This window comes from Hypanus sabinus, chromosome 32 (genome assembly GCF_030144855.1).
Source record: "Hypanus sabinus isolate sHypSab1 chromosome 32, sHypSab1.hap1, whole genome shotgun sequence".
Taxonomy (NCBI): Eukaryota; Metazoa; Chordata; class Chondrichthyes; order Myliobatiformes; family Dasyatidae; genus Hypanus; species Hypanus sabinus.
In genome coordinates this window covers 5,238,693-5,264,898 of record NC_082737.1, presented here as the reverse complement: position 1 = coordinate 5,264,898, position 26,206 = coordinate 5,238,693, and the positions used below count along the sequence as shown (strand labels likewise).

The window sequence follows — 26,206 nt, the reverse complement described above, 5'->3', positions numbered from 1 at the left end:
TGGCTGTAACTGTGACATATTTTACGTGTCTTCTCTTCTGACACCATGTAGTATTGATGTGACTCGGACACCGCTGTAGATTGAACAACCACGTTTATTCAACAGACTTCCATTTTTCTTAACCCCCGTCCTGACTTCATCTGCACTCTGACCTACAAATACGCACACAATACACTACAGTGCGGACATGGAACCGGTGCTTGCAGACACCTTTAATGGAACCGTCATTACCCATAAATCCCTGCATTAAAAAAATGTCACGATCGCCGCAGCACTGATCAAATGCGCAGGCGTCAGGGTTTTGAGCCGTTACCATGCGCGCAGTCCACGAAAGGCCTCGGGAAAAAGGATTGCAGGTAGGAGAACGGCTTTCAGGCGAGAGATTTTTGCACCGACTGAGGGACAATACAGATATCGTGACCCGAAATCCCGGGCAGTCGAACTCTTGTCCCTCTCTGTCAGTCCCACGATCCGTACACGGGCCCCGGGAGCTTCCGTCTGATGAGGGAATGGGAGCCGATGGATCTCTCAGACAGAGAGCTGAGCTCCAGCTATCTGAATGCAAGGATTGGGAACTCGGAGAAAGGGAACAAAATCGTTTCCATCACCAGTTGAGAAAATCACCTTTTCTCTACATCCAATCACAAACGAGAAAATCTACAGATGCTGGAAATCCAAGGAATACACACAAATTGCTGGAGGATCTCAATATTTTTTTTCCCCCACAAATGCTGCCTGGCCTGCCGAGTTCTTCCAGCATTTTGTGTGTGTGGCTTCTTCTACCTACTCTTATTCTGGACTTTTCTACCCGTGCGAACATATTTTGACCCGTTCTCTCTGGGTACATAATGATATCAAACACCTTTGTCCTGGGCAACAAGTAGCTTTCACATCACAAATGTGCCAGTCTCCAATGAGACAGACTACTGCCCTTCCCTTCATATTCATTGGCATTGCCATAACCGAGTTCACCACCGTCAGTCACCTGGGGGAGGGTTCAGGGGAAATATTTATGTACAGTGCAAAAACTGGTGTTACCTGTGTGTATTGTGTGAGAAGTTGCTGGAGAATTTGCAAGTGGGAAGAAGTGTAGGGATATTTGGAAATTTGACCTTTTTTAAGTGTCATTTAGCAAGCAAACTACATATGAACAATGGGCAAGTTACCTATGGATGGTGTGCAAAAGCTCTGGTGAGAAAATCCTTCCTTACCCGTTACAGGCCTGTTACATAGGTTGCATGAGAGTGCAGATGAACTCGATCGAACCCAGAGGAGATCAAAGTTCTGATTGAAATAGCTAACACGAGGGGCCATAGTTATGTGCTTGGAAATAGATTCACAGGGGGTGTCAGGGTAAGTTTTGTGCACAGAGTGGCGGGTGCGCGGAATGCACTGTCGGCTATTTGCGTGTGAGTGTTCCAGTTATTGTTGGGCCAGGTACCCATGCAGCTCAGTGGGAACAGGGAATAATACCAATGGAGAGAGTCAAACTGAGCCAGGTCACAGATTGGGGATGGCAGAAATGCCCCATTCTTGTAGAGAGCATCAGAGAATTTGATGGTCATTCCAGATACCAGTACTGTGCCCAGTTAGAAAATGATTTATGTCTCCAACTTGAGTTGAACTTCACTGTAACAGTGTGAAGCCATACCACACCTTGACAACTCAAGTGATCTTGTAAATCTTTTTACAGGTTAAAAATGACAAGGAATTTGTCTCCGGGAATCTCGCACACAATATGCCAGTTTTGCTGTCTCTATCCAGACACTTAAGAAGAGGAGCAAGGGATCCACTCGGTCATCTGACCAACTGGTGTGCCTGTCATCTGCTCGGATAGTGGGAATGGATTTAGTCAGTCATTTCAACTGAACGTACATTAGAAAGTTCACACTGTGACATGGCTATTCACCTGTTCTGTGGGTGAGAAGGGATTCAGTCGATCTTCCCACTTGTGGACAAACCAGTGAGTTCACACTGGGCAGAGGCTGGTCATCTGCTGAATTTGTCGGGAAGGATTCACTCAGTCATCTGACCTAATGGCTCAACAGCGAGTTCACACAGGGGAGAGGCCATTCACCTGCTCAGATTGCGGGAAGGGATTCACTTGCTCATCTAACCTGAAGGTACATCAGCGAGTTCATACAGGAGAGAGGCCATTCACCTGCTCAGACTGTGGGAAGGGATTCACTAAATCATCTCACCTAGTGAGACACCAGTCAGTTCACACTGGGGATCGGCTGTTCACCTGCTCAGACTGTGGGAAGGGATTCACTTGGCCATCTCACCTACTGATACACCAGTCAGTTCACACTGGAGAGAGGCCGTTAATCTGCTCAGACTGTGGAAAAGGATTCACTCGGTCATCCCAGCTGAAGGTACATCAGCGAGTTCACACTGGAGAGAGGCCATTCACCTGCTCAGACTGTGGGAAGGGATTCATTTTGTCATCCAAACTGAAGGTACATCAGAGAGTTCACACCGGGGAGCGGCCATTCACCTGCTCAGACTGTGGGAAGGAATTCACCTTGTCATCTCAACTACTGAGACACCAGTCAGTTCACACTGGGGATCGGCTGTTCACCTGCTCAGACTGTGGGAAGGGATTCACTTGGCCATCTCACCTACTGATACACCAGTCAGTTCACACTGGAGAGACTGCTCAGAGAGACATCTGCTCAGACTGTGGGAAAGGATTCACTCGGTCATCCCAGCTGAAGGTACATCAGAGAGTTCACACCGGGGAGCGGCCATTCACCTGCTCAGTCTGTGGGAAGGGATTCACCTGCTCAGACTGTGGGAAGGGATTCATTTTGTCATCTCACCTGCTGAGACACCAGTCAGCCCACACAGGGAAATGGCCATTCACCTGCTCAGTCTGTGGGAAGGGATTCAGTTACTCATCCCAACTGCAGGTACATCAGCGAGTTCACACTGGGGAGAGGCCATTCACCTGCTTAGGCTGTGGGAAGGGATACACTTCGTTATCTCATCTACAGAGACACCAGCAAGTTCACACTGGGGAGAAGCCGATCACTTGCTCAGACTTTGGGAAGAGATTCTCTCAGCAAAATCAACCAAATGTCCATCATTGAATTCACGCTGGAGAGAGGCTGTTCAGCTGCTGTGATTGTGGGAAGATGTTCACTCAGTCATCTAGGCTTATGTAACTCTTGCTTCAGCTAGCAGCTCAATATATGGGGTGATAGACCCCCAGCCCGGCCAAACTTAAAAGATCTCATTTGGGTGGATGCTGCGTGATGTATCCCCTGTTACAAATCAGTACCCCGAAATAACAAACAGCACACAATATGTGATTAAATGATTGAGCTTTAGAATTCTTACTTTGACTATAAGGTTAGTAAAGTAAACAAAAAAAAAAGAAAAGCGCCCACTGTCTCCATTCGTGTCTTCTCATCTCTCCCTGGCAAAAGATCATGGAAATCTGTCTTCCAGACTGACAAGAATGAATGCCATTTATCTCATTGGATAGCCATGCACTCCAAAACCCTGTTATCTCTAGTCATAACCTAACCATTGATGTTACAGGGAAACCATTAGCTCACCAGTGAAACATAGCAGAGAGGCCACTACATGAGCAGTGAAACCTCACAGCATGTTACACTTGTGACACACTACCGGGTTCACACTGGGGAGAATGTTTCAATAAGCTGCATACTGGATATTTGTCCATCACTGTTGCTGAACGTTATTTCAAGAGTGACTGTCGATGCTGAACTCTGCAATTATTGCTGCTGCTCACCACACCCAGTTCTGCACCCTGGTCACTGGGCATGGGAGGAGTTTCTTTTGCTGTACATTCACCTTTAATGGGACTTGAGTTTAATATGGACTGAAATAGAGAGTGGCCTGTGAAGGAGTGGAGCTATGAGGCTTTGGCTCGACAGATTTCGGCGAGCAGAGGGGGAGGATGAGTTTGCTCCCAGTAAGGTAAGTTTCTTTAATTAATTTAACTTAGGAGTTGGTAATGGAGGCAGCAGTTAGGGCAGTTGAATGCTCCGATTGTAGGATGTGCGAAGTCAGGGACAGCACAATTGTCTCTGATGACTACACCTGCAAGAGGTGCATCCAACTGCGGCTCCTATCAAACCAAGTTAGGGAACTGGAGATTGAGCTGGATGAACTTCAGACCATTCAGGAGAGAGGCAGTAGTAGCTCAGAATTTCAAGGAGGTAATCATCTCTAAAAGTCAGGAGGCAGGTAACTGGTTAACGGTCAGGAGAGGGAAGGGAAATAGACAGAAAGAGCATTCCCTGCCATTCCCATCAATAATAAGTATACCATTTTGGATACTGTTGGTGGGGATGACCTACCAGGGACAAGTTGCAGTGGTTACATCTGTGGCACCACAAATGGACTATCAGCTCAGAAGGGAAGGAGTGAAAAGAGGAGAGCAGTAGTGATAGGGGATTCGACAGTTTGCAGGACAGTTGAGAGGTTCTGTGGGAAAGATGGAGAATCCCAGATGGTTTGTTGCCTCCCTGGTGACAGGGTCCATGATATCTTGAATCGAGTTCTCGGTATTCTCAGTAAAGAGGGTGAACAGCCAGATGTCGTGGTCCAATTGGGAACCAATGACATAGATAGGAGTTGGGATGAGGTCCTGAAGAATGAATATAAGAGTTAAGAAAAAAGTTGAAAAGCAGGACCTCAAGGGTGGTAATCTCAGGGTTGCTGCCTGCACCATGAGGCAGAGAGGGTAGGAACAGGAAGTCATGGCAGATGAATGCATGACTGAAGAGTTGCTGCAGGGGGCAGGAGTTCAGGTTTCTGGAACATTGAGATCTATTCTGGGGAAGGTCTGACCTGTACAAAAAGGACTGGCTGCACCTGAACTGGAAAGGAACCAATATCCTGGTGGGCAGGTTTCTTCGAGCTGTTGGGCAGGGTTTAAACTAGTTTGGCGGGGGGGGGGGGGGTGGGAATCAGAATGTGAGTGTGTGAAATTAGGGTAGAAGGACAAGGGCATGATGCTATGTGTTCTGAGTTGTTGAGGAAGGACAGGCAGGGGACAAAACATAAATGTAGCCAGTTGGAGGGGTTGAAATGTGTCTATTTCAACGCTAGGAGTATTAGGAATAAATGGTATGAACTTACAGCATGGATCAGAACGTGGAACTATGATGTTGTGGCTATTGCTGAAACTTGGCTGATGTAGGTACCGGGGTTTAGGTGTTTTAAAAGGAATAGGATGGGAGGTAGAAAAGGGGGGGTGAGTAGCATTGCTGGTATCATGGCTACTATCAGAAGTCAGGGATAGTATCATGGCTATAGAAAGAGAGGACGCTGCAGAGGTATTATCCACTGTGTCGAAGTGGGTGGAAGTCAGAAATAGGAAGGGATCAATCACTGTGCTGGGAGTAGTCTATAGGCCCCCAAATAGCCCTTGGGACAGCAAGGAGCAGATAAGGAGGCAGATTTTACAATGGCGCAGGAACTACAGGGTGGTAGTTATGGGTGATTTCAACTTCCCTCATATTGACTGGCACATCCTGAATGCAAGGGGGATTGATGGGGCTGAAGTTGTCAGGTGTGTTCAAGAACGATTCCTGATGCAATATGTGAACTGGCCGACGAGAGGAGAGGCCATACTGATAATGAACCTGGTCCGGTGGCAGACCTCTTAGTGGGGGAGTATTTTGGTGAGAGTGACTACAACTCTCTTAGCTTCAGCATAGCTATGGAAAAGGATAAAAACAGACAAAATGGGAAAGTGCTCAACTGGGGAAGGGCTAACTCTGAAGGGATGAGGCAGGAATTAGCGGGAGTAAATTGGAAACAGATGTTCAAAGGTGCAAGCACAGAAGTAATGTGGAGGAAGTTTGGGGACCAAGTGCTGGGTCAGGATAGGTATGTCCCACTGAGGCAAGGAAAAATGGTAGGAAAAGGCTGATGAAACACGTGAGGCAACTCATCAAGAGGAAGAAGGAAGCATATATCAGATATACGGAGCAGGAAGCAGGAGGGTGTCATGAGAAATATAGGGTAGTCAGGAAGGAGCTTAAGAATGGAGAGCTCAAAGGGGGCATGAGAAGGCCTTGGCATGTAGGATTAAGGAGAACCCCAAGGTGTTCTATGCATATGTCAAGAACAGAAGGATGACAAGACTGAAGGTGGGGCCAATAAAGGATAAAGATTCAACATGTGCCTGGAGGTTGGGGAGGTCCTTAATGAGTACTTTGCTTCAGTATTCACAAGTGAAAAGGATGTTGATCAGGGTGAGGTTGAAATAGAACAGGCCTGTGTGCTGGACAGTGTGGAGATTAAGGAAGAAGTGTTGGATCTTCTTAAAAACATCAAGGCTGATAAATCCCCAGGGCCGTACATGATATACCCCAGGTTGCTGTGGGAAGTGAGAGAAGAGATCGCTGGAGCAATAGCTATGATCTTTGAATCCACATTGGCTGCAGGGGAGGTGCTGGAGGATTGGAGAATGGCAAATGAAGTTCCCTTGTTTGAAAAAGGTAATAGGGAGAAACCAGGAACTATATACTGGTGAGTCTTACGTTGGTGATCTGCAGACTATTGGAAAGGATCCTTAAGGATAGGATCTACGAGTATTTGGGGAAGTACAGTCTACTCAAGGATAGTCAACGTGGCTTTGTGAAGGACAGCTCATGCCTCACGAGTCTAATTGAGTTTTTTGAAGAGGTAACAAAAGAAATGGATGAGGGTAGGGCTGTAGATGTGCTCTACATGGATTTTAGCAAGGCATTTGACAAGACTGCTCATGAGTGACTCATCCAGAAACTCAAGAGGCATGGGATCAATGGAACCTTGGTTGTTTGGATAAAAAAAATGGCTTAAAGGAAGAGAGGGTAGTTGTGGAAGGAAAGTATTCTGCCTGGAGGTCGGTGACTAGTGGAGGGCCACAGGTATCTGTCCTGGGACCCTTTCTTTTGTGATTTTTATAAATGACCTGGATGAAGAGGTGGAAGGATGGGTGAGCAAGTTTGCGGATGACATGAAGATTGGAGGAGTTGTGGATGGAGCTGTAGGTTGTTGAAGGTTACATGAGGATATAGACAGGATGCAGAGGTGGGCAGAAAAGTGGCAGATGGAGTTCAATCCGGATCAGTGTGAGGTGATGCATTTTGGAAGAACAAACCAAAGGGCTGAATGGTTGGTTACTTTAGAGTGTGGATGAAAAAAGGGGCCTTGAGTTTTTAAATCCATACATCCCTCAAGGTCACTGCCCAGGTTGATATGGTAGTTAAGAAGGCCTATGGGATGCTAGGCTTCATTAATAAGAGGATTGAGTTCAAAAGTGGAGAGGTCATGTTGCAACTCTACAAATCTCTGGTGACACCACACTTTGAGTGTTGGGTAAGCACAAAGTTTGCGGCAGATGCTGTGGTCAAATCAGTCAGCTGAAGCTGCCCGACCTGCTGAGTTTATCCAGCTTGTTTGTATGTGTAGAGTGTTGTGTTCAGTTCTGGTCATAGGAAGGATATGGAAGCTATGGAGAGGGTGCAGAGGAGGTTTACCAGGATGTTGTCTGGATTGGAAAACAAGTCCTATGAGGCGAGATTAGCAGAGCTGGGACTTTTCTCTTTGGAGCATAGAGGAATGAGAGAGAACTTGATAAGAGGTCTACAAGATTATGAGAGGAATATATAGAATGGATAGCCAGTACCTGTTTCCCAGGGCATGAATAGCAAACACCAGAGGGCATATGTACAAAGTTAAGGGAGGGAAGCTTAGGGGAGACATCAGGGGTAAGTTTTTTTACACAGAGGGTTGTGGGTGCCTGGAATGACTCGCCAGGGATGGTGGTAGAGGCTAAAACATTAGGGGTACTTAAGAGCCTCTTTTTTTTAGGATTATATGTGTGGGCACAACATCCAGGGCTGAAGGGCCTGTACTGTGCTGTAGTGTTCTATGGTTCTGTATCTATGACAAATAAATCAGTTCTATTTTAAACTCTGTCTCTGGTACTTAGTGAATTTATAACACAACTAGTGCACTCAGGCCTGCTGGACCCGGCCAGTGATTCTGTTCCACGACAGTCCTTTTAAATCCTCCCCTGTTGTTCCCCTCTCGCTCTCCCTGTGGTGATGGGTTCCAAACAGTCACCACTCTGTGGGTGAAGAGGTTCCCCTTGAATTTTCTGCAGACTGAAGAAGTCCAGCTGACTGCAGTTCTGTCTGAGATGTCCTTCGGCCCTCTAATCTCTGGGCTGAGGAGGAATGACATCGGGAGTTAAACTCCTTAATCATGACTCATTTCCCCATTATGGGTCATTTTCCCTGGTTCTAAAGGGTTGTTAGAAAACACCACTGTCCTCAAAACACTGAAAGCAGAATGGGAAACCATTAGTTGGATGTTCAACGGAGCAGGGTCAGACACCAGAGGGGGGTCTGCACAGGGCAGAGTTTGGGGCTCTGGACGATGGTCAAGGTAAGAATATATGATGAGGAGAAGGGAATCAGCAGCAGGGCGTGGCAACAAATGATAGAGTAGCAACATTTGGAAGCTGACAGAGAAAATAATTTGGTTGTCAGACTGATGACACAGACAATGTCTGTGGTGAGATGCCCCATTGGTCGAAGCAGATGTATGTGTTCAGAAAGGTTATATCCATTGAGGGAGTTCCTGTTTGTTTTTCCTGCAATATTATATCAGGGTGGTTATTTTAGATTATCCTACCTGTAATAATTTATTGATGATCATATAAATTGTGAGATTCTGTCCCTAACTGGATCAGGCTTGAATTTGTGGTGCCTTAATGAAGTTATGGTTGTCATTCATGAGTTTGTATTTTAAAGCAAAATTTTGGTGAATGATATTTGCCACTGATTGTACCTGCATCCGTAATCAGATTGAGTTAAACTGCTGCAGGATCTTGGAATGTGTTGAATTATGTCTGGTTTCTCTTGGCATTTTATGCATTGATTCCCTTGTTTGTTTGTATTGTATGTATTTCTGATTTTTTATTCCTTTTGTTAACCACATTGTCCTGTAGTTCTGCAAGGAACCCTGTTTCTGGGAAGGGGTCTCCAACTCTCAGTCAGGTGCTCGCTACTTCCTTGTCACCATCTCGTCTGCTCAGATCGTTGGATATCTCCCATGGAGGGTCATACTCATTCCACTGGTTAATGTTTCATTCCATATTGATAATTAATTTTTCTGAGTTAGCCTCTCATTTAAGTTTTCTGGTCTGTATTTCTTATTGCAATTGCATATACACACATGGAGCGTTGAAACCTGTTCATTTCTGATGAAAATATATACTTAGAAGTGTAATGGCTTTCTTTTTCATGTTTACTGCTACGGCTAATAAAATGGCTTCTTTGTAACATTAAGTGCTGATGTAAGGGGTTCTCTATAGCAGCATATTTGGGTTAAAATCATAGATAACGACTTTGGAATGCTGTTGCTAAGCAACTGAATAGCTGTTATTCTTTTTTGTGTGTGAAAGCTATTGTTTTTCGCAGGCTTTGGTCAGAAAGATGGGGACAGAGAGAGGAGACGCAATCCGAGAGATGCTGTAAGCTGGGTGACTGGACCCACCCCAAATGGCAGTCCGAGGCCCAGGGTTTTCAGCAAGGAGAGGAGACAAGGACAGACTTGTGTGGAGCGTTTTGGTTGACAACTGAGGGTGGTCCTATTCGAGGGTTGGCAGAGTTCGGAGGACATGGACTGGAGGAAAAGATACCTGATTCGTGAGCTCCAACGAATTATTTGTGCACAGACTGATAGAGTTAATGTCTTTGGTGCCTTTATTGCATTTATTTTTACTAACCCATCACCAAGAAGTACTTATAAAGTGTAATCATTTAATTGCATATGGTGTACTGTCTGTTATTTTGCGGTGTGGGGTACATCACACAGCATCCACACAAACTTGATTACGCAGGGCAAGTTAGGTACGGGACAGGTAGTTTAGAGCAAAGTGGGAGTCTGCAAAAGGACTTTGATATTATTTGGAGAACAGACAATGAAGTAGCAGATGAAATACAGTGTATGTTAGTGTACGGTCATGTACTTCTAGTAGAAGGAATAAGGGCGTAGAAAAAAAATGGAGAAAATTCAAAAATCAGAGGTGCGTAGGGACTTGGGAGTCCTTGAGCAGGAGTCCCTAAAGATTTGCTTGAAGATTGAGTCAATTAAAAATGACAACGGTAATATTAACATGTAAGAGCAAGGGTGTGATACTGTACCTTAAGAACATATTGGTCAGACCGCTGTTGGTGTAGTGTGAGCAGTTTCTCAACTCCTATCTGAGTAAAAGATGTGGTCGTATTGGAGTGAGTCCGGAGAAGGTTCACGAGAATGATTCCAGGAATGAAAGGGCTAATGTATGAGGAGCGTTAGACAGCTTTGATCCTGTACTCGCTGGTCTGGAAGAAAGAGGGGGGATCTCGTTGAAACCTATTAAATATTCAAAGGCCTCAACAGAGTGGCTATGAAGAAGATGTTTCCTATACTGTGTGAGTCTGGGACCAGAGGCCATGGCCTCCATATACAGCACTTCCACTGAGAGCAGAGATAGAAGGAATTTCTGTAGTCAGGGAGTGGTAAATCTTTGGAATTCATTGCCACGGATGGAGTACAGGCCAAGTCATTGAGTGTATTTTAAATGGATGTGCAAAGATTATGGGGTGAAGAAGGAGATTGGGATAGAGAGAGATGATCAATTGGACACAAAGGAATGGCTGAGCAGCCTCTGTCTCATATCTCATGGTCTGAAGAAGAGGCTAATGAGGTTGCATTAGGGTTAGGTTATTGTTAGGATATCCATATTATTGCATTACGTTTTGATCCTGCTGCTTTCAGAGAGAGGACTTCAGGCAGTGAGTATAGTGGTGATTTACGAGAATGGTTCTGGTACTCGAGCGACTGAGTTCTGGAGAGAGGTTGGGCAGGTTGGGATTTCACACCTTGAAGTGCAGGAGATTAAGGCTGACATTATGCAGGTGTTCCAAACTATGAGTGTACAGAAATGGGGAATGTGCTCAGTCCTCCCCACTTTTGTGGAATCAGCAACCAGACGGCACCGATTTGTGGTGAGAGAGTGTTGATTTAATAGGGATCCCAGGGGAAAATTATTAATCCACTCTCTCTTACAGTTAATCATTTAACTAACTCGATGTGTGCACCCTCAGTTTGGAGGAGCAACACCTCATATTACATCCAGGTAGTACACAACCTGATGGCATAACTTTAACTTCTACCTCTTAGCTTTTCTTTTCATCAACCCATACGCCCGTCTCCTCCATTCTGTCTCCCCACTTCTCTCTTCTCCACTGTGGATCATCTCCTTCTGGTTCCTCTTTTACTTCCATTTTTTCCCATTGTCCGCTCTCCTATCCCATCAGATTCCTTCTTTTCAGTCCATTGCATTTTCTACCTACCACCTCACAGCGTCTCACTTCATCTCCCACCTCCCCCACCCACTCACCTTCACTCTTATCTGGCTTCACTGATCATCTACCAGCTTGGACTCTTTCCACTCCCCACACCATCTTCTTCCAGCTTCTCCCTGCTTCCAGTCCCGATGAAGGGTCTCAGCAGGAAATCACTGTTTTGCTTTATCCCCTCTATAAAAGCTACCTGACCTCCTGACTTACTCCAACATTTTGTGTATGTTACTCTGCATCTCCAACATCTGCAGAATCTCATCGGGACAGAGTGCAGAATGCAGAGACTACATCGGGTCTCAGTAATGTCGAGGAGGCCACACCTGGAAAAATGGAAACAGTAGATGACCCCAACAGGCACGATGTTGAAGAGTTGCCTCATGTGCAAGGACCGTTCGGGACGGTGACTAATGATGAGGGGAGTTGTTTGGGGCAGATCTACCACTTCATCCACTTACAGAGTTGGCTTCAGCCCCTACACCCCTCCTTATCGCTGTTAACCTCTCCCTTTTGAGGACAACACTTCCACCTGGTGGTGATTTGCCGCTGTAACAGGACCCCCGATTTGTGGACTTCATTGTCACCAGGTGGCACTCTGCCGCAATAACGCTGAGAGACGGAAATAGACAATAGACAATAGGTGCAGAAGTAGACCATTCGGCCCCTCGAGTCTGCACCGCCATTCTGAGATCATGGCTGATCATTCACTATCAATACCCAGTCCCTGCCTTGTCCCCATATCCCTTGATTCCCCTATCCATCAGATATCTATCTAGCTCCTTCTTGAAAGCATCCAGAGAATTGGCCTCCACCGTCTTCCGAGGTAGTGCATTCTACACCTGCACAACTCTCTGGGAGAAGAAGCTCTTCCTCAACTCTGTTTTAAATAACTGACCTCTTATTCTGACGCTGCAGCCTGCTGAAATGGTTATTCAAGATTCTAGGTTGTTTAAGTCTAAATGAGATCGAAATAATTCTTACTCCGTCTCCAATGCAGTACAAAAACACGATAGTGAAAACATATATCCACAGCTTATAAAATGTGCATGGATTGATTGTACGGCCATAAAGTGACGCTCGGCATAGGATGCCTGCAAATATGACGACAGACAGAAAATTATAAAGTAGAGGAAGGATGGGTTAGTGGTTAGGGGTATTTAACAGCCATAACTGCTTGGGAAAAGTGGCTGTCCCAGAGTCTGGATGTTCTGGTGAGGATGCTGCGTAGTCTACCCACACCTCCCCCCACCCCCCGATGGGAGTGGGACAAACAGTCCATGAGCGAGATGGGCGGAGGTTGATTATAAAAATCAGGATGATCTCAAGAGAGGGAGTTTGGAAATACCTGTGAGATGCTTTTAGAATAGCTTGCAATTGTGCACATTAGAGTAAAGATAATTCTGGATTGGGTTTTGTGCAAAGAAGCAAATTTGATTAGGGAGCTTCTGGTAAAGGAAACATGTGGACGCAGTGATCACAACAGGTTAGAATTCACCCTGCACTTCGAGAGGGGAAAGGTACAAAATGCATCATTATTAGTGTAGTGAGGGTAACTATGGAGACACGGGAGAAGAGCACACCAATGTTGATTGGAAGGGGACACTAGCAGGGATGATGGCAGAATAGAAATGGTTGGAGTTGATGAACTTGACACCCTCAGGGTTGAAAAAAAACATTCCATTGCGTAGCTCCAACCTGAAGGCATGAACAGTGATTTATCCTTCCAGTAAAAAAAAATCACTGCTCACGTGCATTAAGATGTTTTTAAATACGACCGGTCCCGCCGGTGACGTCAAACAACCCCTCCCCCACGCGCCTGACGTCACACATGTGTTCCCCACACTTGCCCTCACGTGCGCGCTGCTGTTCTCGAGCCTGGTCGGTTCAACGGCTGGTCTGCTCATGGCGTGAACACACCCTTCCCCACCGCTGATGACAAACGCTTCAGGAGCTGTGCAGGACTGTCAATCACTGGTTACACCCAATAGAGGAGGCGGACCAGCGCAATAGGCGTTACCCCCGCTGACCTCGTCTCCCACTCCGGTTCGATCTCCCCGTTTTCTGATTTATTTCCATTTCCATCCGAGGGAAGTTGGGGCGTTCGTGAAGCGTCTCCTGCGGCCGGAAGTCTGATGTATCGCTGAGAGTTAGGAAGGGACCACTCGGTCCGTTGGTTTGATGCCGGTTCCCCGAGGAGGGAGAAGGGTATTTTATTGAAAGGATGAAGATGGTGTGAGAGGGGGCGGACAGGATGTTTGTCCCGGTAGGACAGGAGGGGCTTCTCTGTGGAAATGCCTCAGCCCACGGTGGTGGCAAGCAGAGGGCGGTGGGGGCAAACACCGGCAGACTGTTGACCTGCATGCGGGGCGAATGGTCCGCGGCAAAGTGACAATTTGTGTTTTGTTAAGATTGTACCTGGAATATGGTGTAAAATTCCGCTCCCCATACTAACACGGGTTATACAGACCAAAGAACAAACTGCCGGCGGAACTCAGTGGGTTGGGCAGCATCTGTGGAGGGATAATGACCGTCAACATTTCAGGACGAGACCCTCCCTCTGGACTGAGAGTGGACGGGAAATATTAAGAGAAAAGAGGTGAGGGGTGAGGATGGAGCAAGAGCTGGGGAGTGAAAGGTGGATCCAGGTGAGGGGTAGGTGAGAAGGTGGAAATACTGACAAGGGTGGGAGGTGAGTCATTGGGGCAATACAGGGCTGCAGGAGATTGAAAATAATCCCATAGAGGATTAACAAAGAGGTTAGAGTATTTGTTACAGAGAGTGCAATGAAGATTCACCAGACTGATCCCTGGAGAGGTGGGGTCATCATATGAAGAAAGGTCAAATATGGTAACCCTTTCATTTAGAGAATCGAGGACTGGGAGGTGAACACATTGAAAAGCACAACATCATTACCGGTTGAACCAGGGATCCCAGTCTTTGAAAACGGGGGTGGACTGCCCAGGACTGAGATGAGGGGAAATGTCTCCACTCCGAGGGTGGAGAATGTTTGTAAATCCCCACCACAGAGGGCGTTGAAGATCGTCCTCACATAAAACGAAGGCCAGCAAATGTGTGGAGACTGAAGGGATTGAGGAAATGAAGATCGGGCAGAAACGTGTGTCTGTGATGGGTGGACAGTCGCTATCCCGTTTATGGTTAGAGGGGCTGAATGGCACCTCCTGCTGTCTCTCACTTGATGTTTCAGTGTTCCTGTCCAGTAGGGCCAAAGGAACGTGAATAGAAATTAGTCTTTGTAAACATAGACTGATTTAAATGAAACCAGCACATTTCCTGTGTGGTGTGAATTGTGTGTCTGACCGAAATTCTAACTATTAAGAACTCTGTGACCTGGGGGTGGAGGGAAAGGGATCGGAGAAGATATGGAGGGAAAAACTAAATACGTATCTGGTGTAAATATGGAAATTATATAGGGAAATAATGAATTAATGTGGGAAATGCGGCGGTGGGTCCGGCAGCGTGGGAGGGGCGATGAGTGGAGTCTCCGGGTCACGTGGGAGACCCTCCACCGTCACGTGATCCCGTTTACCGCAGAGCCGCGGCATCTGCAGGTTTGGTTGAGAGGTCCCGCCCACCGCCTGATGACGCATATTTCACCGCGCATGATCAGTCCGGGTTGGGCCCTGTTGTTTTTTTGTCCTTTGCGGGTTGCCGGTGAGATCGGGATCGAGATCGGGAGGGGTCCTCCCTCCTGAGGCGAGGAGCCAGGAACGGATTATACTCTGCGGGGCAACACCAACAATTTCTCTTCGGTGGGTATTGAATCCGGTCCCGAGCGGAGAGGTCTGACGGTGGGTAGTGAGTTAACTTTCCTGAACTCAAACAAGAGAAAATCTGCAGATTCTGGAAATGCGAGCAACGCGCACAAAATGCTGGGGGAACTCAGCAGGCCGGGCAGCATCTAGGAAAAGTGTACGGTCGACGTTACCGGCCAAAACTCTTCGGCAGGACTTGATAATAATAGGTGGGGGTGGGGAAGGGAGTGAGAAACACAAGGTGATCGGTGAACCCTGCAGGAGGAGGGAATGGACTGGCGGCCTCGCCTCGCTTCCTTCACTGAATCTGCCGGGGTCGGTCCGAGTTGTGAGACCTTCACACCGAACCGTCTGAGATGAGCCGCCACTCAGCCCCTGTTGTTCTGGTCCTGTTAGCAGGATGACGTAAAACATATTTCTATATTGACACTGACAGAGAATTGTATAACTTGTGTTCCGTGTGTTATCTGCATGTACTTGCCTGTGATGCTGCCACAAGTCAGTGTTTCTCCGTACTTGTGCACTTCACAACAAATTCAGCAGGATCTGAGAGAACTCAGTGAGATTTGATCAGTGATGATCATCTTGGCAGCTCGGTAGGTCGAATGTATGAGACAGTACACTGTTAAATGCAAAACCCTGAACAGTGTTGATGATCAGAGGGATCTTAGACTCCCAAGTTCATCGCTCCCTGGGAGAGACTGCACAGATATTTTGGGTGGTTAAGAAGGCAAATGGCATTTCCCTTTATCCGTTGATGCATTGTGTTCAAAAGTCGGGAAGTTGTGTTGCAGCTTTATAAAACTAGTTAGACCACATCTGGAGTGTTTCTGACAGTTCTGGTCGCCCTCATTCTCGGAAGCATGTCGGGGCTTTGGAGAGGGCACAGAAGAGGTTTACCAGGATATTGCCTGGATTAGAGGTATGAGCCATGATGAGAGGTTGGACAAAATGGTGTTGTTTTCTCTGGAGCCGTGCCGGCTGGGATGAGACTGGATAAACGTTTATAAGATTACCAGAGGATTAGAAGCAGTGTCTCAGGAAGGCAGCGTCCATTATTAAGGACCTCCAGCACCCAGGGAATGCCCTTTTCTCAATGTTACCATCAGATAGAGGGGTACAGAAGCCTGAAGGTACACACTCAGTGATTCAGGAACAGTTAGTTTCTTCTCCTCTGCTATCCAATTGCTAAATGGACATTGAACCCCTAAACACTAATTCACTTTTAAAATATATAGTATTTCTGTTTCTTGCACAATTTTTACTCTATTCATAGGAACATAGAAAACCTACAGCACAATACAGGCCCTTTGGCCCACAAAGTTGTGCCAACATATCCTGACCTTAGAAATTACTCAGCTTACCCATAGCCCTCTATTTTTCCAAGCGAGTTTGTTTTCTATTTTTCTCTGATGTCTCCAGGTACCTATCCAAAAGTCTCTTAAAAGACCCTATCGTATCTGCCTCCACCACAGTTGCCAGCAGCCCATTCCACACACTCTCCACTCTCTGAGTAAAAAAATTACCCCTGTCATCTCCTCTGTACCTACTCCCCAGCACCTTAAACCTGTGTCCTCTTGTGGCAACTATTTCAGCCCTGGGAAAAAGCCACTGACTAACCACATGATAAATACCACTCATTATCTATGCATCTCTGTCAGGTCACCTCTCATCCTCTGTCACTCCAAGGAGAAAAGGTTGGGTTCACTAAACCTATTCCCATAAGGCATGCTCCCCAATCCAGGCAACATCCTTGTAAGTCTCCTCTGCACACTTTCTAAGGTTTCCATATCATTCCTGTAGTGAAGTGACCAGAACTGAACACAGTGGGGTGTGAGCAGGGTCCTATATAGCTGCAACTTCACCTCTCAGCTCCTAAATTCAATCCCACGATTGATGAAAGTCAATGCACCGTACACTGCCTTAACTACAGTGTCAACCTGTGTAGCAGCTTTGAGTGTCCTATGGACTCAGACCCCAAGATCTCTCTGATCCGCCGCACTGCCAATTCTTACCATTAATTCTATATTCTGCCATCATGTTTGACTTAACAAAATGAATCACTTTACACTTAACTGGGCTGAATTCCATTTGCCAATTCTCAGCCCAGAGGTAACCTCTGACAACCCTCAACACTATCCACAACACCCCCAACCTTTGTGTCATCAGCAGATTTACTAACCATCCCTCACTTCCTCATCCAGTCATTTATAAACATCACGATGAGCAAGTGTCCCAGATATACGTATACTGTAACTGATTTAGCTATTTATTTTTATTGTTTTATTTTGTGTTTTATTTTCTGCTGCAAAGTTAACAAATTTCATGACACACGCCGGTGATAATAAACCTGATTCTGAGAGGCACATTCAGACAGTTCAGAGGTAATCTACTGTAAACAGAGTACAACTTCTCTCACTGAATCACCTACTGCAAGTTCTAGTCTGTGATTCAGACAGTGCCAAATCGTCACATCACAGTAATGTTCCTTGAGAATTGTAGCAACACCAGATTTGACACCAAGCACTACGCTCACCTCATCACTAGCAAAAGCGACAAGGTTCTGTTTCAGGTATCAGTCATCAAACCCATGGTTATTGAGACAGTTCAATCGATGCTTAGCAATACTTGCAGCTTTCTGATCAGGCAATTCAATTAGATCTAAAATCATAAAATGGGGATCACCTGCCTTATCACTTTCACATTTCAAATAATCTATTAATTCTTGTTGATTCCTCCATGATTTATCTGCTTGTTGATTTATCTGCCTGATATACCGGCAAATTTTCTTTTTCATATTAATGACAATTTAATACGTGATATTAATACGCAGCAGCTTCTCCAGACTCTGGATGGGGGAATTGCCAAGCGTTATGTGGATTTTCTAGTGTAATCTGTTTTGTCATGTGTTTTTGTGATAACATTCTGGAGGAATGTTGTCTCATTTTTTTTTAACTGCATTGTATTTGTGGTTTCTAAATGACAATAAACTGAATCTGAATGTCTACTGTTGAAGTCAGAAGTTTACATACACCATAGCCAAATACATTTAAACTCAGTTTTTCACAATTCTTGACATTTAATCCCAGAAAACATTCCTTGTCACTACTTTATTTTAAGAATGTGAAATGTCAGAATAATACAAGAGGGTGTAAAAGACGTTTACCAGGATATTGTCATGATTAGAGGGCATGAGGTATAATGAGAAGTTGGACAAATTTGTTCTTTTTTTCTCCAGAGCGGCGCAGACTGGGGTGAGACTGTATGGACATTTACAAGATTACGAGAGGAATAGATAGAGTAGACAGACGTTATGTTTTTCCTGGGGGTTGAAGTGTCTGATACAGTTAGCATGAGAGGAGATGTGAGGGACAAGTTTGTTTCTTTCCACAGAGTGGTGGGTAGCTGGAGTGATGGTAGACTCTACCGGTCATGTAACCCCATTTGCCCCTCCCATTCAACCGCAGATGTAACAATCTCTTCGCACCTGCTGTGTCTCCGAATGGTTGTTTTTTTTTTCCTTTTCGCTCAGTTGAAGTGGTTTTTCTTCGGCATTGGGAAAGTGTCCACACCTCTGGGATGGGGGAGCCAGGGGTCGGGATCACTGTCTGTGGCCCAATGATATCACTTTCCCCACGGTGAGTATTGAGACCAATCCAGAGCAGGGAGATCTGGTGTCCGCCATGAACCCCAAACTGAGGGCCAATTGCTCATTTAGTACCCAGGTACCTGGCCTCGTCAAAAATGTAGACTTCTCTTCATCTGCATTGAATGATCCAAGCCAAGAGTCAAGACTGTCTATTTCTGCAGAGTTGAAATTGGAGACCCGCCAGAAGGTCACGTGAGGTGGTTTACTGTAGATCTGGCCTGCCCTCCGCTTTGTGACATAAGATCACGTGGTGTGTGTGCATAGTCACTGGATGGGTGGTGATGCTTCCTCCATGTTGTGTTGGGGAATCTGATGTTCGCCACTGAGTCCCTTTAACTTCCCTCAAACCGCCTCACTTCCAGAGGCTCCTCGCTTTTGTCCTTGAGCATTATGGCTGTTGTGTCTTCTCCTGGATTGGAGTGGGTGAGAAAGGAAAATGTCCCAGGTTGAGCGATCTTAGATTTCACTGCCTGCTTTACTGAGGGACTGGGAATTCTAGGAGGGAGAAGGGTTTCTGTGATGTGCTGATCTGTATCCAAATGTCTCTGCAGTCAATGGGCAGAGCAATTACCATGCAGAGTGTGAAGTATCCAGATGGGAAACTTTCAATGGTGTGTTGATAAAAATTTGGTGAGGGTCAAAGTGTAAATGCCAAAGTTCTTGTTGTTTGTTCTAACTTCGTCATTTTAGAATATTTTTATACAGTAGTATGTACTATTCATTCACTATCTGTGTATTGCTGGGGGATCATCAGCAATTGTCCTTGTTCCATTCTTCCACCTAGTTCCATCTGGTCATTCCCTGCCCATCTTGTTCAGCTTCTGTCCAGTCTCCTAACTCCACCAACCAAACCCCTCCCCCCAGCTTCAGTGATATACATCAACCGTCTAGGTCAACCTCGGTCCACTCTGTATCCCACCACCTCAATGTTATATATCAGCAATCTTTCTTCTAAACTTTGTCTTCATTGTAAAGTGTTCTTTTGCACCTTTAGCCTCGCTGAGTTATTTCTAGAATTGGTTTTGTTAGCTGGTGTGCCAGAGGGTCATCAGGTACCAGTTCTGTTGTGCATTGGTGTGGGAGTGCTAGTCTATGAACTGTGACTGGCTGACACACTACAGCATTTTACTGGCAGCAAAGAGTACTGAGAGAGTTGGTGCTTGGATTCTAATCCTGTGATCTACATTCCAGGCATATAGAACTGTTGGTGTTTTGGCTTTGACTTTGGTTACTGCTTCTACAGATGGGGCTAGATGGTCGTCCTTCTGCAATGAAGCAGAAATTTCAAGCTGCTGGACTTCGGTTGTGGGGAAATCCCGGATTGCACTACCCAGTCTGAGACGTGGGGATGATGTGTGAGGCTCTCAGGGTGGGTAAGTAGCAGGTTCAGCTGTGTGACTCTGTGAGCTTGGATATCTCAGTTCTAGATCCAAGTAAAATGCCTCTGGGGATCAGGCTGTCAGGCAGAGGGCATCAAACAGAAACTCAAGTTGCTGGACATCTGCACTAAAAACTGAAAATGTTTGAAGTCATTCTGACAAAATGTTATTAACCTGAATCATAAAGACTGTTCCTCTCCCCACAGATGTTCCTTACCAGCTGAGTGTTTCTGGTAATTCCAGCTTCTTTTTATTACATTCACCCTGGAATGGGTTATACTTCCTGAAATGGACCTGTTTTAACCTGAAAATGAAAATGGCTTGTTCTGTGATAGTAGAACAGTGAAGAAACCAGAACTTTTCCCTGTAAATTATCCTGGTACTAATTTATCTCTTATTCCTGGAAATGTATTCAGTACAGTTGTTGCTAACAAGGTTTACATGAATAGTCTCAGGAATAATCAGCTTTATGTATGAGAAGCATTTGATGGTTGTGGACCTGTGCTCAATGGAGTTCAGAGGGACGGTGGGGTTGGTGGAGGGATGTGTGGTTAAGTAAACCTACCGAATGCTGAAAAGCCTGGATACAGTGGACATGGATGGGATGTTTCCATCTTAGTTTTGTTCTTAGTAACATTAAGCAGAAATGTGTGGTTCTCCTTTTTACTGTTAATGAGCTTCATTGTCTTTCATGTTAAAGTTAGACCTGCGGTGAGAGATTTATTGGAAGAAAACCCCAACTGAAAGCAAACCACGACTGAAGACGAAGTAACAGCAACAAGTGAACCAGCCCGAGGACTGAGAGCATCAACTGGAGAGAACCCATCTGATTCAGAGATTCCAGTGATTCAGTCAGGAGAAAGTTTGGTGAGTCTCATTTACTCAAACACAGTCCTTTAGACGTTACATGCCTGTACAAAGGAAGGTGAGAAATAGTTGGAGTGAGACTGAATGTGCCCAGAAGAACCAGTTATGCCTCTGTCAGACCCAGTTGCAACCATTCCAGGTCTGGTAATGCGCTTCCAGCAACCCAGCCCTTTAAAACCATTCCCATTGTGTGGAAGTCGAATCCGGATAAAGTCACTCAGAGACCGTAGAAGCACAAACTCTTTATTCCAAGCACCCGGGGCTTACTCAGTTAGTCGCTCAAACAGGGACAGTTTTTCACTGTCCCTACCCTCCACAAACTGACTACCAATTCCCCTTACACCACAGATATATCCGCCCAGATACCCCCCACACAAGACAGTCTGGAGCCAAAGTTATTTACTACATGACAGCCCCTAAAGACAATTTACAAAATAGTCATAATGGCTTACACACACAGAACAGACTGAAGCTGTCCTATCTCTACACGTTAATGCACAAGTAGATAAGCATCTGGAAACCCTAGACAGCTACCTTCAAGAAGAAATATGGCTCCGCATGGCTTAGCACATCTGTTGATCACTAGCAGTCTCTTTCAGAAAAACAGGCTGCTATTTTTTAACAAAGTGTTAATCCTTTTACATACTTTATTATTCCCTCCTTTTGATCATTACATGTTCAACAAAGCTGTAATTTTTTACTGAGAAAACAACCAAGTATAGCATTGACTTATCAGTGTGTAAAAACAGCATACAACAGTAATTATAACAATGATATGTACAACTATTAGGCCATAATGCAATATCATGCCCCACATATTACTGAACAGGCCTTCAAATCCCACCATTTCGACCCTTCAGTGAACCCATGTACGTCCTGCCCTACTTTCTTGATGCTGTCAATCTCCTTGACAGTGTGCTCAGAGAGGGATGTAATGTTAGTAGACTCATCACAGATGTAGGTGCAGCATTCTGTGTCACTAATTACACAGGTTCCCTCTTTCTCAGCAAGTATAAAATCTAAAGACATACGATTCTGTAGAACTGTTTGCGGAATTGCAATCATTTCAGTGGATATTTTTGTTACTTGGGCCTGTGTTTCTGTCAGAACCCATGCTGTATTGTGGCCAGCTCCTCAAGTGCTGCAGCCAAATTGATTATATCACATGAATTCCTGGCTACTCCATAGGAGAGAAAAGTGATCATCCAAAATCGCTCAGTCTCAGTTGTTCCTCTCCGCTGCTGGGCACCTGCAAGTATGGCCAGGATGCATGTTTCCCAGTCTAGGAAGTTGTGTTTGGTGGGAGCCTGAGATACCATCCCTTAGAACACTGACAGCCACAGTCATCTCTGACTGGACCACAGTTCCTCACCTCTCTTCCTCGGGTGTTATTTGAGAAAGCCCAGGCTGAGAGTTCCTCACTCTGGTTGAGCGGGATTACTGACACTGGTATCATAGTTTTACCATGCTGCAGAATTTTGACACCAACCCAGCCAGCCCCTAGTTCTACCTGTTTGGCACAGGTGTGACAGAGAGACAGAAAGGTGTTAACATGGGGGCCCCCGAATGCTCAGGTGAGCCCTCTCAAAGACATAAACACAAACAACACTGTTACGTACCCATAACGGTTTAAATGAACCAGCAGCAATAGACCACACCTGGAGTCTGGTTTTGATGTTAACACCACTATCTTCATTAGTATCTACTTATAATATAACAACTCAAGCAAAATAATCAAGTTAATGGTGTTATGAGTATACATATATGTAAATGTAACTCCCAAACCATTGAGCTCAGGGAATACCAAGCTTAAAGTATGAAAGTCAGTTCATCCATGGAATCAATGATGAGAGAGAGATATTTGTAATCCAAGGTGAATGTCAAGACAAGGCAATTGCATCGAATTCCACAAATTCCACGGTAGTAAAACAGGATAAGAGTTGCCGTAGGTCATATCTGTCGTCGTTCCAAATCCGCATACGAATTATCACCAAAAGGAGCTTATCACAGGGGTACTGTCTTCAAAGAGTTAACATACATGTAGATTCCACAAGGTACTCCCAATCCAGATCCAACACTCAAAGTATTACCAACAGTGATTTCCATAGAATATCCCCTCTCACAAGTGGTTACCACATAACACACCCGAATCCAGCTAAGGGTTAACAAAAGTGATAGCCACACAATACTCCCAACAAAATCAGATTATACAGATTATCAGCAACAGTTGATTTGTCACAGAGGTACCCTCCTCAAATGAATTACCACCCCCAGGCAAGGGTTAGCACAAGTGGTCTTCACAGGATACTCCCAAACCAAAAGATCCACTCCAGTGGACCAAACAAAGTGACAATCACACATTTGGTATACGCCAGATCAATAATCAACCCACCCTTGTGAGCATAGGAGAATCCAAACATGACCTTTGGCCACTAGCTCCTCTATTTCGAACCTTCCATCTTCTTTCTTTCTCTACGTCTGACTGTGTGTCTGTAATTGTCCTTGCGGGAAGAAAAACTGACTGCAAGCTATGTAACCACAAGCTGCAAGCAAGTTTAAACACTCTGCATAATCAAATAGTTCCACCCCTCCCTCTCTCTCAGTAAGAATCAAACAGGAGCCAAGAAAACCGGCAGCTGACATAACTCCGGCACTCTCTCTTAAAATGACAGTCCATGGCAAGAAACCTAGGGGTTCATCACTCTCCACTATCAACCAATACATTTTACTTTAGTTGGAGAGAGTCCAACTACTCATTTCCTACAGTAACACGTTTGTATTCTGTTTGCTGTATCGACCGAGATTGCCCCTTCAATTTCACAGCTGTGGGAGTGGTCCGTAACACCTGATATGGTCCTCTCCACTGAGAGCTGAGTTTCCCTCAATCCCAGTTCTTGATCAAGTCAAAATCCAGGTTCTATGGTGGGATAGTCACTCCTCTCTGTGGAATAGTTCACTTCCTTGTATGCCTGTTGTAGCTGTGAATGGAATGTTTGGAAAATGTTGGTTAATTGGTATATATCTTTCCCTGACCTCTTCCCCTAGGGTATGCCTATCCAATTTTGCTGGTATACTTTCTAGGAGCATTGGTAGACAAGGTCTTGGTCCCCAGGGTGTCCTCATGGACTGTCCATAAATGATTTCAACTGGTGACAACCCTGTTTTCCCCTGTGGGATAACCCTCATGTGGAATAGGGCTAACGGTAGGACCTCCAACCAAGAGAATCCAGTCTCCATCATTAGTTTGCCCAATTTACTCTTCAGAGTGCCATTGGCTCTTTCCAGTATGCCAGTGGTCCGTGGGTGGTGGACACAGTGGAATTGTTGCCTGATAGCTAGTTTGTTACATATCTCTTCGTTAACTTTCACCACAAAGTGTGGCCCATTGTCAGAGCTCAGCATCTCTGACAGGTCATACTGGGAATTATATCCCATAATAATACTTTCACAACAGTAATAACAGTATTATTGGTAGTTGGAAAAGCTTCAATCCATCTACTAAGCACATCTATAATAACTAAGTAGTATCTATAGCAATGTACTCTAGGCAACTCAGAAATTGCAGACAGGAAAAAGGTCCACCTGTCAAGGGAGTCGTACCCGGTGAGCAGGGTACAGGTTGCCAACCATTCCCTCCTTTCCCAGGTGTGTACAGTCATGTACTTAATCGACCAATATTGGTAAAAACTGTGCAGGAACACAAACCTGTCCTGCTGGGATGATCCAAAGACCTAGGTCGGGGTCTTTCTGGGACCACAGCGACTGCTTCTCCTCAGAGGCATCCCCCTGAAAAGCATGTTTGGCAAACCCATTCTGCATAAGTCATGGAAGCTTGCTTGACGAGAACCTGAGAGGAACACACCTACCGAGGATGGTGCTTCACTTTTTGCTGTCTTATTCGCTGAAGCATTGCCTTCAGTGAACCGGTCGGACGTGTGGGTGTGTGCCACACATTTAATAAAAGCCAAAACTCGAGGTAGCTGTAGAGCGGTGAGAAATCCTTATGTTCCCAGAGAGCCCCGTAGTCATGTACAACTCCAAATGCATAACGGGAGTCCGTGTAAACGTGCGCACTTTTGTTTGTTGCTAGGATACAGGCACGAATCAGAGCAAACAACTCAGCCTTCTGGGTGAAGGCAGCTGCTTCAAAAGAGGCCTACTCAATTACTTCACTGTCTGTCACTATCGCATAGCCAGAATATCATTTTCCTGCTGGATCCACAAAAGAGCTTCCATCCTCATAAAACATTGCCTCGGGCTTGAGGATGTATCGCAGAATGGATGGGAGAGTCTGTCCTTCTTTCACGGTGATCTAGACGGTGGGGGGGCACAGTTGGTGTGGCCAACTTCATGGCCTTAAATTGCCCAGAGATGGGATACAACATCTTGGGTTTGGTCGATATTAAAAAAGTCCGACCGACCTGCACTCAGCCCATAACTCTCAATTCCTCTACATATACCTATCCAATTTTTTTCTTTAACTGACAATATCAAACCTGCCTCCACCAGTTCTACAGAAAGCTCGTTCCACACAGCCACCACTCTCTGAGTAAAGAAGTTCCCACTCATGTTACCCCTAAACTTTTGCCCCCTAACTCTCAAATCATGTCCCCTTGTTTGAATCTCCCCTACTCACAATGGAAAAAGCCAATCTATGTCAACTCTATCTATCCCCCTCATAATTTTAAACACCTCTATCAAATTCACCCTCGACCTTCTACGCTCCAAAGAATAAAGACATAACTTGTTCAATCTTTCTCTGTAACTTAGGTGCTGAAACCCAGTTAACATTCCAGTAAATCTTCTCTGTACTCTCTATTTTGTTGACATCTTTCCTATAATTACGTGATCAGAACTGTACACAATACTCCAAATTTGGCCTTACCAATGCCTTGTACAATTTTAACATTACATCCCAACTCCTATACTCAATGCTCTGATTTATAAAGGCCAGCATACCAAAAGCTTTCTTCGCCACCCTATCCACATGAGATTCCACCTTCAGGGAACTATGCATCATTATTATTCCTAGATCTCTCTGTTCTACTGCAGTCTTCAGTGTCTTACCATTTACCATGTATGTCTTATTTTGATGAGTCCTACCAAAATGTAGTACCTCACATTTATCAGCTTTAAACTCCATCTGCCATATTTCAC

General features: G+C 45.3%; 2 protein-coding genes across 9 annotated transcripts in view; both read left to right on the top strand.

Moving 5' to 3' along the window:
• The first annotated feature begins 279 nt into the window (after nucleotides 1–279).
• LOC132384424 (zinc finger protein 229-like) lies at nucleotides 280–9,806 on the top strand. 3 transcript variants are annotated; one of them, XM_059955576.1, is made up of 4 exons: nucleotides 280–356; nucleotides 1,694–3,948; nucleotides 8,984–9,112; nucleotides 9,456–9,806. In XM_059955576.1, exon 2 carries the CDS (start codon nucleotides 2,037–2,039, stop codon nucleotides 3,090–3,092), a length of 1,056 nt encoding a protein of 351 aa, XP_059811559.1. In that variant the 5' UTR covers nucleotides 280–356; nucleotides 1,694–2,036; the 3' UTR covers nucleotides 3,093–3,948; nucleotides 8,984–9,112; nucleotides 9,456–9,806. The 3 variants fall into 3 exon arrangements, with proteins under 3 accessions (XP_059811559.1, XP_059811558.1, XP_059811557.1); XM_059955575.1 differs by lacking the exon at nucleotides 8,984–9,112; XM_059955574.1 differs by having other exon boundaries at nucleotides 8,984–9,806.
• A 5,176-nt stretch (nucleotides 9,807–14,982) lies between these two features.
• LOC132384420 (zinc finger protein 585A-like) overlaps nucleotides 14,983–26,206 on the top strand; it is a 30,576-nt gene continuing 19,352 nt past the window's right edge. For 2 of the 6 annotated variants that reach the window (XM_059955563.1, XM_059955558.1), the window contains exons 1-3: nucleotides 14,983–15,151; nucleotides 20,047–20,176; nucleotides 20,883–21,049. The gene's annotated coding sequence lies outside the window, so the exon portion shown is untranslated. The remainder of the gene's footprint in view (nucleotides 15,152–20,046; nucleotides 20,177–20,882; nucleotides 21,050–26,206) is intronic. The other 4 variants (XM_059955562.1, XM_059955561.1, XM_059955560.1 and 1 more) reach the window with 4 other exon arrangements.